The sequence below is a fragment of the Octopus bimaculoides genome, chromosome 3, assembly GCF_001194135.2.
Source record: "Octopus bimaculoides isolate UCB-OBI-ISO-001 chromosome 3, ASM119413v2, whole genome shotgun sequence".
Classification (NCBI taxonomy): Eukaryota; Metazoa; Mollusca; class Cephalopoda; order Octopoda; family Octopodidae; genus Octopus; species Octopus bimaculoides.
The window spans coordinates 167,965,585-167,983,784 of record NC_068983.1 but is presented as its reverse complement, the minus strand read 5'-3'; the positions used below and the strand labels follow the sequence as shown (position 1 = coordinate 167,983,784).

Below are 18,200 nucleotides of genomic sequence, written 5' to 3'. Positions count from 1 at the left end.
TATATATAATTACTCTAGTAAGTATTTAGTTGTATCCTGTAGCAATTCCTTATTTGTATATGCCAGGAAACTTGCCTTATTCTATAAGAATAACATTTTCCTTTTTTATTCATCTGTGAAATTTAAGTTATTTCCTTTGTTTTAAATTACAGATGATTAGGACAGTTATTCTGTCGCATTACACTGTCTTTGATTCTTAGATCATCAACAGTTGTGTTTTGGGCATTTTACGATATCTTTTATCTTTAATTGGATTCAATCATTGGACTGGGGCACCACCTTTAAGGGTTTAGTGGAACAGATTGACTTCAGTACTTAAATCTTGTGCTTATTCTATTGATCTCTCTTGCCGAGCTGCTGGGTTATGGTAACCCAAACAAACCAACACTGGATGTCAAGTGGCAATGGGAGACAAACACAAATACACACACACACAGAGTTTCCACCTACTAAATCTACTCACAAGGCATTGGTCTACCCAGAGCTACAACAATTTACATTTTGGCTTAGACTTAACCTTTGAGAAAAGAATTTGTTTCCATAGAAATTAATTCATTTCTTACTATTAGAAGTGTATTTCATAAAACTAAAAAAATAGTTCCACACCAAAGCTTGTTACACTGAAAAATAAATTTAGAATGTTTATATTATGCTTTGTTTTCCCCTTATTATTTTTTATGTTTGTAGCTTTTCAATTTTAATTTTATTTCAACATGGTGCCTACTATTTTGAGCTAATAAACAGGTATCTTCTGTATTTTATATGTATTCTGCACAGACTTTCTTTTGTGTCTACAACGAATGATCAGTAAAACTAATTTCTCTCTACATTGCTAAATAATATAGTCTTTTCTGTCATCCATGAATAATATTGAAAGTTGGCTTTTCCACTGGAGAAATTAAAAAAATTTTTTGCTTGTGAAAAACATTTGTATTCTTTTGTTAACTCTGTAACAACAATCAAATTTTGTGAAATTGTACTCAAAATAGAATAAAAAATCATTAACTTAGCACAAATGATAAATCTAAGACTTATCATTTGTGCTAACTGTATATAACAACAACAATAATAATAATAGGGTTATTATTATTTATAATAATAATAATAAAGTTACTGTCAGGAGGAATTGCAGAAGAACTGTATAGATTTCTTGATGAGAACAATATATTACCGCCCGAACAAAAAGGCTGTAGACGGAAATGCAGAAGTACCAAAGATCAACTATTGATAAACAAAATGGTAAAGCAAGATTATAAACAAAGGAAAACAAATCTGAGAATGGTCTGGATTTGACTATCACAAAACTTATGATGATTCCACATTCGTGGATCATCGAGTGCTTAGATCTGTTTGGAATTGCAAGGAATGTAACGGGTTTCCTGAAGAGAAGTATGATGGGATGGAAAAAACTGAACTGACCTCTTACGGAAAAAACTTGGGCACCCTTGGTATCAGAAGAGGAATTTTACAGGGTGATAGCCTATCTCCATTGCTTTTTGTTCTCTGCATGATACTCTCGACCTTTGTACTTAGGAAAATGAACCTGGGGTACCAACTAAAGGAAAAATCGCAGTCAACCAACCACCTCCTTTGCATGAATGATTTGAAACTGTATGGCAAAGATGAGACAGAAGTGCAGAATAATCTACTTAAAAAGAGGCAAGGTACAGCTCTTAGCTGGGATAGAACTACTGAACAGAGACTTGATGAAGCAAAATTGAAACAGAAAGATACAAATACATTGGTGTACTAGAGTTCAACGAGATAATGGAAAAAGAAATGAAAGAGCAACTGAGGATGGAGTATTTCTGAAGACTGAGGTTGGTGTTGTGCTCAGAACTGAGTGGATGGAATAAAATCCAAGCAGTTAATATGTGAGAAGTTAATACTTTGGTATGGAGTGGGAATTGTAAAATGGTAAAAGAGAGAAATGAAGAAAATGGATACCAAAACCAGAAAAGGGTTGACAGTACATGGAGCCTTCCACCCTAAAAGTGACACCCATAGGCTGTACTTGTCCGGAAGAAAGGGTGGGGGAGGTTTGATCAGTTGTCAGGACTGTATCGAAGCAGAGGAAAACAGCCTAGGGTGGAATATAAAAAATGCCGTGGAGTCACTGTTGAAACACACAAAGAATGCCAGAGTCATCAAGACCGAAAAGAAAAGTTTAAATAAGACATGAACAGAAAAAAAAAAAAAGAGAAAGCATGGAAGGAAAAAAAAAAATGTACGGTCAGTTTGCAAGAGATGTGAACGCTGGGACAGATGCAGAGGACCGGTGGCTGTGGATGAGGAGGAGTGACCGGAAGATAGAGACAGAAGCACTCATAGGCACAGCTCAGGAACAAGTGTTAAGGACCATTTATATGAAGTGCAGAATAGGTACTACTGATAGCGACAAATACAGAATGTGTAGTGAGAGGGGTGAAACGGTATGGCACTTTATTAGAGACTGCCACAAATTGGCATTACATGAATACAAAAGATGCCATGACAATGTGGCAAGAATGATCCATTGGAAGCTCTGTGGGAATCACAGCCTACAAAGAGCAAAGACATGGTATGAGAAAACTCCAGGAATAACCGAAAATGAAAATTGCAAAATCTTGTGGGATGCAATGATCCTATGTGATCACCTGACCAGACATCGGAAACCGGACCCTGTTGTGGTGAATAAAAATGAAAGAACATATATGATAATCGACAACAGGATCAATGTGAAAGAAGAAAAAAATAAACAACTCTGACAATTTGAAATGGGAAATATAAAGATTGTGGTCAATGAAGAGAGTGGATGTGATACCAATAGTAATTGGTGCACTTGGAAGTATCAGCACTCGACTACCAACATGATTCAAAAAGATCGGTGCAAGTGTGAAGGTAGAACACCTACAAAACTCAGTATTGCTTAGAACTGCAAGAATTCTTGGCAGGGTTTTTGAAGCATGACCAGTAAAACAAGTGTCACCTTAGTCTGCTGGCTGTGGTCAGCTGACACTTTCAATCATAGCCAGAAAAATAAGCTGTGAGTTTTCAAATAATAATTGGGTTTATCATACCAGCCTAAGATCAATGCCCACCTACAAGAAGCTACCAGGCCAAAATCTTAAAGAACAGCAGTAGCCCAACATGTTGTTGGCATCCTAGTCATAACACCAACTTGAACTTGTTGCCTCTTGAGGTCTCTGAGTGAGATTGGAGTCAACTTGTATAAATTCAAAGCAAAAGCCAAACCTAAGGTAATAATAATAATAATAATAATAATAATGATGATAATAATAATAATGGTTGCAAATTTTGGCACAAGACCAGCAATTTCAGGGGGGAAAGGTAAGTTGATTACATTGATTCTGTAAGGATGAAAAGCAAAGTCGACCTTTGTGGAATTTGAACTCAGAATGTAAAGATGGATGAAATACCGCTAAGCATTTTGTCTGGCATGCTAACAGTTCCACCATCTTGCCACCTTATTAATAATAATGGTGATAATGAAGAATATAGAGCATGAGAACAGTAAAGGTCATGCTTATGATAATTTATGCATTGGGAACAATAAGCAAAGATCTAGAGAAATGGCTGAAGGAGATTGGAATAGAATGCCCAGTAGAGCTCCTATAGAAAGTTTGTCTCTTGGGGACAGCAAGGATTATCAGGAGAGTTCTAAGCACTTGAAAGATTGCTGAAAACTTGTGGCTACCTCAAGTTACCGTAGTTACCCACTACTCACATAAATCCTTCCAGGAATAAGACTGAGCCTGAACCAAAATAATAATAATAATAATGCTTTCTACTATAGGCATAAGGCCTGATATTTTGTGGGGAGGGGTCTAGTTGATTACATTGTCTCTAATGCTCAACAGGTACTTACTTTATCAACTCTAAGAGGATGGAAAACAAAGTTGACCTCTGTGGATTTGAACTTGGAATGTGAAGAGCTGTCATGCTAGGGCACTTCAAGATGATGGTCTAGCATGACCACAGTCCAATGAGTGAAACAAAGAAGCTTTATGTAGGAGAAAATGGTTTTGATGTTAAGTTGTGAGAATAATTAATACCTTCACTTGTAATGTTCATTATTGGAGGGGGAGGGAACAACAAAATCATTATTGTGATTGATGACTTTCTCTTATTGATTTGTGATTGTTTCTTGCACAAGAGGGGTGGGGCGGGAATTAGAAAATTGTTGCCTGCAGCATTGCCATTTTCTTTGACAGCAGAAGTTTATAAAAGTTTGACAGTGCCAGACAAGTGGTCTGGCAAAAAATATGCAGAAAATTATCACTGTCCAGACGAGTGTCTACCAAACTTTTTTTTTACCTTACAACACATTGGATGAGGAGAATTTACTTTATGGCACACCAAATAAAATCCCAACAAAATTGAATATACTTTATTAGTATGAATAAAAATAAATAAATTCTTATCATGGTAGCAATAAAATAACATTGTTTTATGAACATCTCTCTCTCTCTCTGTGTATATATATATATATATATATATATATATATATATATATATATGTAATATAACACAATAATAATATTTTTAGTGAGAAGGATACAATTGTAATCGTTCCTGTTTTTCTTACTTCATTTCCATAAGCGCAGAGAAAGCTAATTCGCAAAGTTATGATGCTCCAAAGGGCAACAGAGATTTAATGGCTGTAGCAGCTAATCAAGGATATTGGCTCCAAAGCAAAATCTGAAATTCTGACAATTCTAGCACAGAAAATGAGGCTTTGTGCACAGGATCGTTTTTCAAGTCTATTAAATTTTCTTCTGTTAATGGCAGGGCTATACTATCATATCTTGCAAAAGGATTGATGGCCCACTCATACATTTGATAATCAAGTGATGGAAAATACTTAGGAAATGATAGAGAGAGGTTTTCTACTATCTTCTGCATTTCTGACAAAATTTTTAATTAGTTGGGAAAAGCCTCTTCACCTGGGAAGCAATTATGCTGTGAGTTTTTAACTTTCCTTATCCACAGTTCTGACTTGTTGGTGAAAGACTTTAATTTGCTTGTAATTTAATAATATTTTCGTTCGTTCCTTGCAGACTCAAATTTAAAATGTTCAACTTCTCAAAAAGATCATTGAGAAATGTTACTTCCAGCCACCAATTCAAATCCAGAATTTTCAGCATATTATTTCAGTTCGCAGAGAGATAAATTGAGACAGCCCTTTTCCTTTTGATAGCCATCGCACTTCTGTATGAAGCAGTAAACACTTAAAATCAGAATCCATAGTTTTACATAGGGTTAGGGTTAAATGTCTTCACCGTAGGGGATGTGATTTTATGTAATTCACCACTTTAACAATGTTGTCCATAGTCTTCAGGAGACCATCAGGTAGAGATTTTGACACCAAAACTTCATGGTGAATCCTATCCCCCAATTATTTTTTTTGTCCTTGTTTATTTGTAAGATAGTCTAGAAAATGAATAATACCCTTTCAACGTCAAAGGATTAAACTCTACTTTTATAAGAAATGGTCACATCTTACGCTTGTTTCACTTTTACCTTTTGGTAAACTTTACTTGGCACCAGACCAACTTTTGTAGAAGAAGTATAACCTTTTGAATCAACTTCTATATCAGCTATCTAATATATTGGAATGTGAAGTTGATTCAGGTAGATTTTGAACTCAGAATGTAGGTGAACAAAACTAGAGACTGTTTCGGCAGAATCCTGAACGCCCCTATGTGACTGAAGGTGGACCAACCGATTACAATAAATAAGACCTGAGTGAAATGTCAGCAGCATAGTTGATGGTGTTAGTTCAATCGGTGTTGGTTTAACAGTCAGGAGTTCAAGTAGCATGGAATTGCATTTCTGTGGCAGGTTATTTTTAGTTAACCACAACCAACTATTTATTTGTGTAATACCATTTTATACCAATGTCATAACAGAGACCATAAGCCATATATATTTTTCCAATTCTTTCAGCAAAAATAAGGAATGTTTATGCTAAGAGAAGTATCTGGAAAATAATTCTAGGCATTGATTTGTTTAGGTGATAACAATTTTGTTGATTTGACATGCTCAATATTTTTAAAGTTATTCTAAGACATCTCTTTCTTTCTTCCTATTTGAAATTTCAGCTGAAAGTTTGTCTTAACCTTTTAGCATTCAAATTATTCTGTCAAATGTAATGCTTGTTTCAAATTGGTTTCAGTTAGTCATACATTATCTCACTGCTTCTAGATTTCAGTGATGTGATGGTATATTTTTAGAATGATATTGTATGGTAGGTGTGGGAAACAGAATTTGGTCAGTTTAAACATACAACTTGTAGGATTTTTGGACCTGATAATGGCCAGTTTAAATGCTAGAGGGTTAAATAGAATGTTTTCTTCCATTAAGAAATGTATGACTTGATCTTTACCATTTGATTAGCTGCCCATATGTTGAGGAAACACATACACTGGTGTTATATGTCACTGTAATTCAAACTATTGAATTATTCCTATAAACCTGTGAGAATGTAGAGCACATGAGGACAGGTTAAGTCATAAAGCAACCTCTCTAGTGCTGGTACCCTGAAAAAAAGTAGGCAATACACCCCTGTAAAGCAGCTGCTATTAGGAAGGGCATCAAATGAAAGAAAGCAAGTTCAAGCAGACATTGGAGCATGATGCAGTCCCCTGACTCGTTGGATCCTGTTGAATTGTTCAGCCTATGCCTGCGTAGAAGGTGAAAGTTAGATGATGACAAGGATCAGGCTTCATTCAAGCATCCAAAAATTATCAATTAATTCTGTCAGTGCTGAGTTATTTTAAGATTATTGATTACAAATTATCAACTGTTAGCATTTACTGCAGAATTATTATCCCTTAGAGTTATCGCTTGTGTCAGCTTTAGTTATTATTTGAATTCAACTTGAAATTAGGGTTCAGTTAAAAAGATTTTGCTTGGGATTCATATCAAACCAAGTCATCTTTTGTAAGGTAGAAATTGTTTCTTTATTTTTCTTTCATCTATGTAAGCTGATCTGTATGTATTAAGATTGACAACCGTAAATGTTTTATCTTAAGAAAATCTGTTGTGTTTCATATAGTTTTTTTTTTTCCACATTACAGGAGATAATCTTCATTGTGCTCCATTGAGAAGACCATACAAATCCAAAGTTTTAGCACATTACCCAGAAACTGTGCCATGGAATCCATTCGACAAAGAAGCTGTTGGAATGGTAAGTTAATAAACTTCATTACAAATGTGTTTTTCTGATGTATTTCAATATTGAAAATAGTATTAATTTTTGTTAACAAATATAATTAAAACCACTTGTGATTAACAATTTTGCTGAAGTTTGGTCATCTCATGCTAGAAACTTTAAATACTAATAGATTTATTGAATGTAATTGTATTCCTATAGACTGATATTTGAGGGATATGTTTTCTGGAAGTTATTTCCCAAAAGAATTAATTTTGTTGTACATTGCTTATAAAAAAAGGAAAAAAAAAAAGGTATGTACCTATTATACTAAGAATATATAAAAATAACCAAATGATGGTGAAATAGTTCTATTCATAAATGCATCAAAGCCCTAGGGAATAAATGATTTAGTGCATTTATTCCTTGTCATCATTTAACTTTCACCTTCTACGCAGGCATAGGCTGAATAATTCAACAGGATCCAACAAGTCAGGGGACTGCATCATGCTCCAATGTCTGCTTGAACTTGCTTTCTTTCACTTGATGCCCTTCTTAATACCAGTTGCTTTACAGGGGTGTATTGCCTACTTTTTTTCAGGGTACCAGCACTAGAGAGGTTGCTTTATGACTTAACCTGTTTTCATGTAAATTTTTATTTTCCCTGTAATTAAAGGAGAATAAATGAGAGACAGAAAGAAAATGCCTAAAAAGGTGAACTAAAAGGAGATGAACAGATTTATAGTTGTGAGAGGTATGGAGAGAGAGAGAGAGTGATGGAGTAGATGGGAGAGAATATTAAAGAAGTAGGTGAAATTACCATCACTGCCACCCCTCCACGACCATCTCAGTGATTAACTTTTGCCTGGAACCTGGTGCAGCCTTCTGGCTTGCCAGTCCTCAGTCAAATCGTCCAACCCATGCTAGCATGGAAAGCGGACGTTAAACGATGATGATGATGATGATTGGAAATGAGAATTTTAATTTTGTTTTAACCCATGACACATTTGAAAGGTTTTAAAGGCTTATATTTCTGAATCCAACATTCAACAGTAATTTTATGGGTTTGCACCAAGCTGTGCTGATATAACATAGGATAAATGTAGTAGTAGTAGTAATAATAATAGTCCATGGATGGAATTTATGAATATTTTAACATTAAAATATTTATAAATTCCATCTTTGGATTATTATTATTATTACTATATATATATATTATTACTATATATATATATATATATATAATTACTATATATATATATATATATATATATATATATATAAAATTTTTCCAGCTCCAATTGATTACATCTAACCTCTCTTCTAAAATGTTAATAGTCTTGAAGTTCCTCTACTGCAAGAAACAGGTTCTGTTATGACATGTCTCATGCTTTAACTCCTCATTTCTTAGCATAAAGCCCTACTTCCCTTGAACTTTGTAGTCTTGCAAGCCACATGATGACTTCACTAGTACTGGTGGTATGGAAATGGCACCAAGTACACACTGTAAAATGGTTGGCAGAAGGAATGGCATCCAGCTGTAGAAACAATGCCAAAACTGAGACATTGGAGCAGGACACTATCATCTGATGTGTCAGATCCTGTTGAACTGCCCAAGCCATGCCAGCATGGAAAGTAGATATAAAATGATAATATATATATATATATATATATACAGACATAAATGTGTGTGGTGTGTGTGGGCTAGACATCAACAACTGTTGCAATTAGATTTAAGTCTATGAGGTAAGTCATATAAGGTAGGGATTAAGAGGTTAAACAGCAGGGAATCCTATACGAAAGAGTGATTACTAAATGGCTTACAACAGACTGTGTACCCTTTAATAAAGAAGAATATAGCCATTTTCTCTTTTACTTTTTTGGCAAAGACTCTCCATGGTTATTGTAACTTAATTCTCTTCCTCCTCACTCCTTCTTCTTGGACTGTTATTTCTATGGAACAAACTCCTTACCTACTTTGCTCAAATATTGATCTAGTTAGTTGCTTCTTAATTTTAGTCTGTTCATTTCCTTATCATCATCATCGTTTAACGTCTGCTTTCCATGCTGGCTTGGGTTGGATGGATGCAATCAAGTGTTTTCACAGAGTTTCACTTTGATATAAAATAGATTGCATTAACATAAATGAAACAGAGTTGTGGAGTCAATAGAATAGTTACAACTTGTAAATCATGACACTATCACTTGAATAAACATGAAAAAAAAAATGTATTTGGGGATTAAGCAAGATGGGAGAGAAGATGAAGATGATTTGTAACTTGCTATGATTGAGAAGATGCTTTCATTTCAGTAAAACTGAGGTCCTAAAACCACACCTTTCATTTCTGCCTTTGCTCACTCATATCCACCTTTCTCACTCACTATATCCACCTTTCTCACTCACTATATCCACCTTTCTCACTCACTATATCCACCTTTCATGCCTAATCTGCCCCAGTTCAAACCTCATCTTCTTAATACTCATCATTCCGCCACTGTTCTTTGGAACTTAACTGCTTTAATTATGAAAGCAGAACCGCCTGCATCCATCCCTCTTCTGTCCTACCAGTTCTCTCTCTTCATCATCGGTCGCACATTCTCAGTTCATTCCTTCCTCTTCTATTTTCCACGAGATGCCATCTTCCCTTGAACACCCTCTCATATCTGCCATTCTTCACTCATCTCCATCTTTGTCACTCGCTATATTCACCTGTTTCTGTCACTCTGCATCCCTCTCACTTCCCTACTCTTCCCACATCATTTCCTTATTTTTCATCTATGTACGGGGGTGGGGGTGGGGTTATTGTTTCTATTTATTGGCCTCCTCTCCAATCAACTCTTATTTTCCTTCACCTTACCTGCCAAACGGAAACTCACCATTACCCACGCATCCACTCCCATTTTTTCCATTCATTGCATTCACCTCTATCCCCATCTCTAACCATCTACCATTTCTGTCTTCACACTTTTGCAAACCTACCCATCTATCTTTCCTAATTCCCTGTTCCTATTCTTGCTTTTTTCACTGCTTTCTTATGCCTTCAGTGTATTCCCTGATGCCTCATTTCCACCATACTTTCTCTCTTTCCTGTTCTATAATGCTTTAACTTCTGATCATAAAGTAACCTCACAGTTGAAGAGTTTCGTCTTGTGAGCCACTTGCTGACCTCACCCGTTCTGGTAGCATAAAAAAGCACACCTAGTATGCTCTGTGAAGTGGTTGGTGTTAGGAAAGGCATTTGAATACAACAAACAAGAACTGCAGTTCTTGTTTAGATTCATTGATCCATATGTAGATTTGACTGAAGATTCACAACCAAGTCGAAGCACCACAGCGTCTCAAAGGCCACTTATCTCAATTAATTGAGTGTGTTGTGAATAAAAATTGTTTGAAAGGAAAAGATGTTCTTCAAAGACAAAATACAACAGTGATTAGCATATTTTAAAAGTTCAGAGATTTATAAACAAGTTGAAAATCTGTGAGAAAATTAGTGTTTGTTGGGATTTTGAAACCATCAATGTTAGTTTGCCTAATTATGAGTGAGGTAGGTTGAAACTGGAAGAGAAAAAGACAGAATCCATTTTGTACTTGTATATTATGTGAAAGAGTATGGCTGTTTGTCTCTCTTTTTGAAGCTGATAATCTTAAATTTTGCCTTGCTCTGTAGTTACTGCTATATCTTATCTTTTGATTACATTTACTAATTATATTTTTATAAGTCCATTAATTGATTTTGTTTTTGGATTATGTCTGTGAAGTAACAATAAGGCAATTATTTTTGTACTGACTTAATCATCCAATAGAATAAGTTATTTCATGTTGGTTCATCTGTATTTCACATATCGTGCAATTTTCATCCATTTTCCGACTTGTAAAATGTAGTTAATTGGTATATTTATGTATGTATAAGAATGACTCTATTAAGATTTACAGGGATATGTGTGTGTGTGTGTGTGTGTGTGTGTGTATCCATCCATCCATCCATATAAATAAAAAGGTTATGGTTGGGGAGGGAACCTATTGAAAACATCAGGAAGTTATTGGATTATTTTTACATCTTGTTCAATGAAAAGAAATTATTAGTGAGTCTATATATTTATATTTGTTTAAATCTATTCAAAACGTAGTTTTTATAATCTGAATAGATTTTTCCCAAAGTAAACTGAATACGTTCTTGAAATTATTAGATAAATCCAATTTTAGCTACAATTATGTTCAGTAATAGAAATAATACGTTTCTAAATCTCTCAGAGAGGTTTATGCAGTGGTGATGCAATAAAGTAGTTGTATGTTGTCAACTTAATGTTGAGAGTCCCATGAAGAGAATAATACTACTGCTATTTAGCCCTAGGAAGCAGCACCACTTCCTGTCTGCCTCGACACATTTCCTGTGTCCTTATGTTTACGAGGGGGAGACAAGCACTTCCAATTAACTTAGCCTGCATCCAGAGACATGTTTCTGAGTCTTTGCTCGTCATCAGTCTGGAGTAGCAATGGCCTGCTAGTTGGAGATGCTTGTCAGGCTCTCGTAAACATATAATAATTCTAGTAAAACACATTCACTGATTTCAAAAATAGAAATAATACATTTTTAGATCTCTCAGAGATTTATGTAGGAGTTGAACAAAAAACAAACTTGCACTGAAAGTTTATCTTCAAATCACTACTACCTATTTCTCCTTCCGCTTTAAATCTGTGTGTGTGTGTGTGTGTGTGTGTGTATTATGTGATATCTATTATAATAACACTCTTGTATTATTCTCCGTCTCAGCTTATGAATGAGAAAGGAAGGGGTGATGGCAAACTGGTGGGGATGGTGAACATTCAACTGTGAAAAGAAAAGTCAGTGTTTCAACTCTGTGTGTGTGTGTGTACAAGGGAATGTATGTGAATGTATATGAACATTGACAAGGGTATTAATTTGATTGGCCATCCATATATATATATAAAATACCACAATTAGCTGTCCTTTTTGATGGCACGGGGCTAGCTGGTTACATGTATCGTTCCTCACATGCACATTTATCTAATACATTTATCAACAGAAGTTCAATGTAGTCTTTGTTGAAAATATTTTTGAAGTTTATAAAGATAGAAGGTGCAAGCATGGCTGTGTGGTTAAGAAGCTTACTTCCCAACTATGTAGTCTTGGGTTCAGTCCCATTGCATGGCACCTTGAACAAGTGTCTTCTACTGTAGCCCTGGGCTGACCAAAACCTTGTAAATGGATTTGGTAGAAATTGAAAGAAGCACATTGTTTGTATGTGCATTGGGTACACACTATTGACAAGTCCCCAAAATGATGACACGTTGATGCCTATGACTCCTGCATGGGATCTGATGTGAGTTATCTCACTTGTCTATGACTTCTCAGGTATTTTAAATGCCAGATGCATTCAAGAGAATATTATCTCTTATGCCTGCAAGTGCAGCCCACCCATGAACTAGCAAAACACGTTCCTTGTGTATATGTGTTTGATATTTTGTGTGTGTGTGTATATATATATATATATATATATATATATATAATTTGAAAGTCTATGAGGATAACTGAATACACTTTTTGAAGTGTGAAGATGATTTTTTAATAAAAATTATTAAAAAAAAATATTATGAAATCTTTTATGAGGATGTTACTAACCTTTTTTGGGAAGAAGTTTTTTTTTCTAGTGTGTGAATGTTTTTGATAAACCTTTTCAAACACACGTGCTCTTAAAGAGGAAGTTGTTATTTTTGTGGTAGTGATAGTACTATTTTCTGGTTTTGGTCATAAATATTTTTTTACCAGTGTTTATTATATGGGGTGTTGGCTATTTTTGGTTTCATTTCAGATTTAAAATTCTTATAAAGTATTCTTCTTTTCTCTTTCAAAGTTGTACATTTTCATCATTTATTTTGTAAATTTTTCATTTGCACAGTTATCTAGATGTTCACTGCATGGGACATTCATAAAAGATGAATCCCTGATTTGTGGTTTATGCACATTTACATGCATTTTTATGATGGAGGCCTAAATTTATTGGGTGTGTGGTAAGGGTAGATATTTCAACACTTTCATCATGTGTTGTGCATTACAATGCATAGCATCTTCAGTTGTTTTTACTACAGTACACAATATTTTGAGAGTTTAGAGTTACAGATTGTAAACAGCCCCTTTTTCACTGCACTCACAACTATATTACTTATAGCTGTTAAGACTGAGAAGGTAGTACAGACAAATGCCAACTATTCACAAGACTGTTTCAGGAAAGATAAACTCTTTGAGGACATTGTATTTTTAAGTATAGATTTTCTCCATAAATTCAACAGTTTCTGTAAAGTGTTGCGATTAATGGTTCCATTAATCCCAACACATTTCTCTCTCTCTCTCTCTCTCTCTCTCTCTCTCTCTCTCTCTCTCTCTCTTCCCCCTCTCTCTCTTCCCCCTCTCATCCCTTTCTGTCAAGGAAGGTAGGCTCATAATGTCAAAGACTTTTCCATTCTTTTTGAGCATCAAACTAATACACCTGCTTGTTGTTCTCTCTCTTCTCTTTGTCTTGTGTTTTCTGTACGTTTGAACCATATGTAACATACACTCACATGGTCACCCCAGTTTGATCCTGCCTCTCTTGGACATCTCTCCCTGCCTTATCAGATCTTCGGTAACTCTCCTTATTCACCTTACCATTAACTCCACCCAGTTTACCGTTGAAACTTTACACTTTTCAGGCTCTACCATCAGGGGTTTTACTGTACACTTATATATGAACAGCCATGTTACATGGCAGTGAAACCTGGGTCGTGACTGCTGAGGACATGCATAAGCTTGCAAGGAATGAAGCCAGTATGCTCCAATGGATTTGTAATGTTAGTGTGCATACTCGACAGAGTGTAGTACCTTGAGATAAAAGTTGGACCTAAGAAGCATCAGATGTGGTGTGCAAGAGAGACGATTGCACTGGTATGGTCATTTGGCGAGAATGGATGAGGATAGCTGTGTCAAAAAGTGCCATAGCCTCACGGTTGAGGGAACCTGTGGAAGAGGTAGACCCAGGAAGACCTGGGATGAGGTGGTGAAGCACGACCTTCGAACATTAGGCCTCACCGAGGCAATGACTAGTGACCGAGACCTTTGGAAATATGCTGTGCATGAGAAGACCCAGCAAGACAAGTGAGACCAAAATCCAAGGCCTCTGCCAGGGATGTAGCCAGCCCACTTACACGTAACATTCCTTCATTGGACGCTAAACTCCGCTTGCGAAGACCTGTTGAGGTAAGTGAAATCGAAATTGAAATTGAACCAAATTCGATGACTGGCACCCATGCCAACCTTCCTTCATTGGACACTAAACTCAGCTTGCGAAGACCTGTTGGGGCAAGTGAGATCAATCAAAACTGAACCAAATTCAATGACTGACACCCGTGCCAGTGGAGCGCTAACAGCACCATCCAAGCGGGATCACTGCCAGAGCAGTGGTCTTGCTCCCGTGCCAGTGGCACGTAAAAAGCACCATTTGAGCGTGGCCATTACCAGTACTGCCGGACTGGCCCTCGTGCCGGTGGCATGTAAAAAGCACCCACTACACTCACAGAGTGGTTGGCGTTAAGAAGGGCATCCAGTTATAGAAACTCTGCCAGATCAGATTGGAGTCTGGTGTAGCCATCTGGTTCACCAGTCCTCAGTCAAACCGTCCAACCCATACTAGCATAGAAAGCGGACGTTGAATGATGATGATCATGATGATATATGTATGAGAGTGAGTGTGTTTAGTTGGTGCAGTGTACCAGTTTTAGGTAATGTTATATACAGCTGGTTGTTGAACTGTTTTTCTATGTATGTTTATAAGTTAACAAAGGTGATGTAAAGAAATCAAAATCAGTTGAGAAACTACTTATGATGAAATACATTGTAAACTCTGTCAGCTACTTATTGGAAATGTTTACAATATCCTAATTTGTTGTATACCTGCAGTTCACCCCCTGATTGAGAACCATCATACACACCTGTAATTGACAGGTAGGCTAGGTGAGACCCATAAATCTGTTGTTGAAGGTATATATATATATATATATATATATATATATATATATATATATATATATATATATATATATATATACACCTAGCTATTGACCATACTGCACACTGCAATATTCATTTGTTAGTTATACATGGTGTAGACTTTGCAGTCTCGACATGTTTTATAGAGTTCATTCTGTTTATGTATGTCTGTGGATTCTGGTGGTAACAGCTACAGTGAAGGTGGGCAGAAATGGACTGGATCATATCAGTACAGTTGCTGTCATTTCTCTGTAGTTATCATTGATGGTTTGTATCCCAGTATGGGGTTTAGGGTTAATGATACTTTGCCATCAGTAGTACAGTTCTTAGGAATGTGTAGAACTTCAAATAGTGATTAAGAAGCTTACTCCCTAATGATGTGATCTCAGGTTCAGTCCCACTGTGCAGCAACTTGATTAAGCGTCTTCTACTTAACTCCAAGCTGACCAAAGCCTTGTGAGTGAATTTGGTAAATGGATGCTAAAATTTTTCTGTGTGTTTGCATGCACCCTTGTCTTGACATCATGTGATGTAAATGAGCATTACTGTTATACAAGCAACATTTATTTTCAGTCTTCCATGAAAAGCTTGTTTGGCCATGAGGAAACATTACTTTGCTTGAAGACAGGTTGGCAACAGGATGAGCATCTGGCTGTAGAAAATGAACTTCAGTTCTGTCTAACCCATGTGTGGCTGGAAAAGTTGACATTAAATGCTGATGATGATACACTTACATTTTTCAACCAGGAGAATATAAGAAGCATTCATCTGAACAATTACATCTCCACCAAATCCATATTTATCTCCTCCTAATTCTTAATCATAAAGTTGTATGAATGTGAAATGTCACCTCTCGGTCTTTGAAATCAAGTTTTGGGGTTTGTAGTAAGAGGTGACCATCAGTAATACTGGGTCTAAAAATCATGAGGTTATGATATAAAGAGCTTTGTTTTGACAAATCTGTCAGTTGTGACGGAGATTAGAAACCTAAGTAAAACGGCTTTGTGATGATTGACATAGTTTTTTGTTCTAAATTGATTCCATATTCAAAAAAAAATAATAATTTTGGTTAAATTATTATTTCAGTGCATGTTTGAAGGTGTTTTGTTAATGTATGTGATAAGATTACTCTGTGGCTTGTGTCTAAATATTACTTATGTAATACCAAGAATTTGATTTTAGATCTAGTGTTCTAGTGTGAAGTAAAGTGGTAAGATTAAGCTGTTTAGTTGGAGACTTGATTATAGTGTATGTGAATGTATAGATGTATTTATTGTGTTATAATGTGATTGTGATATGAGTGCTGTAGTGTGTGTGAAGGCTGAATAGCAAGACAGGTAGTTGTGGGATTCTGTTTGGAAAGGGAAGTTATTTGGAGTTCTACATAACAGCTGACTCGTCAGTGCATTGATTCCTGGATTTCAGAAATGTTCATTTGGTAAGCAGCTTGCAGGAAATAGTATAATACTTTTACTCATGTCACTTGTGATTGGAGTAATGTCTGATTTTGTGTGTGTGTGTGTGTGTTCACATGTCAAAGTCATCTAATATTCATTTGTAGAGAAGTAAAATGATTAGCTTAGAATTCAGAAAATATCATCATCATCATTTAACGGCTGCCTTCCATGCTGGCATGGGTTGGATGGTTTGACAGGAGCTGGCCAGGCAAAAGACTACACCAGACTTTTGTGTTAGTTTTGGCACAGTTTTTATGGTCGCCCTTCCTAACATCAACCACCCAGCAGAGTGGACTGATTGCTTTTTACATGGCACCACCACAGGTGAGGTCAGTTTTGGACAACATGGTTTTTACAGCTGGATGCCCACCCAAATGCCAACCACTTTGTTGACTGGATTCTTTTTATGTGACACAAACAATGGCAAAGAATCTTTGTAAGGGGAGGGGATCATTGGAGGAGGTGATCTTGTGTCAGATGATGAAAGGTTGGAGTGTGACAGAGACACACAAACAGGTGTGAGGTGGAATTCAGTAGATATGTAAGAGGTAAAGAGTAATATGAATTAGTCTTTTAAATATCTTTTCATAAAGGAAGAGAGGTATACGTCTCAGAATTTGATGTCTTGATAGAATTTCTGGTTTGATTTTTATTACCTTTAGTTTTGGAGGAATTCTTTAAAAAGCAGCAAAGAGTACACTTTCTTTAAGTCTTGACATAGGGTTCCTTGAAATATAAAACAAATTAACATATAAAATACTGTTTAGAAAAAAAAGATCCACCCTAATAAGGTAGTTGCATTTGTTCCAAAGAATCTTGATTATTTTCATTTCTTCCTCTTGTGTTTGTTTATTCCATCCAGAAGGAACTTTCTTGTGAGAGCAGAACACGTTTCATAACAAACTCTGCAATATCAAATGGATTAGTTATCGTATTCAGCATCTCTCTTCAAATTCCCTGTGTAATATTCTTTCTGTGCCAGTTTTTATTTTTTATATCAATTGTTTGTTTTAATGGTTTTATAATTGAGAGTATTGTGAGAACAATAGGAAATGGATTCATAATGGCCTCAATTAAAGATAAGCATTCCCAATAATTATCTCTTTACTTTCCTATTGAAACAACTATTCAAGAGGAGAATAATGTTATTCTCTCTCTATAAATAATTTTATTCATCATTATAGTAAATGTGACATTATAATAAAAGTACCCTTCAATTGTCGGGCAATATGCTGTTCTTGAGAAGGCCTGTTGAGTCAAGCGAAATTGTGGTTGTGGCTGATGTCAGTGTCGCCTGACTGGCACCTGTGCCAGTGGCACATAAAAAGCACCATTCAAGCAGGGTCAATGCTGGTGCTGCTTGTCTGGTTCCGATGCTGGTAGCACATAAAGAGCACTATTCAAGCATGGTTGGTGCCAGTGCCACCTGACTGGCCCCTGTGTCGATGGTATGTAAAGAGCACCCACTACACTCTAGGAGTGGTTGGTGTTAGGAAGGGCATCCAGCTGTAGAAACCTTGCCAGATCAAATTGGAGCCTGGTGCA

At 36.0% G+C, this 18,200-nt stretch overlaps 1 protein-coding gene across 6 annotated transcripts in view; it reads left to right on the top strand.

Annotated features, from left to right (window-relative positions):
• LOC106883526 (DENN domain-containing protein 5B) overlaps positions 1-18,200 on the top strand; it is a 189,698-nt gene that overhangs the window by 49,488 nt on the left and 122,010 nt on the right. For all 6 annotated transcript variants that reach the window (XM_052966691.1, XM_052966693.1, XM_052966692.1 and 3 more), the window contains exon 2: positions 7,083-7,192. In XM_052966691.1, the coding sequence (XP_052822651.1) occupies positions 7,083-7,192 (110 nt within the window). The remainder of the gene's footprint in view (positions 1-7,082; positions 7,193-18,200) is intronic.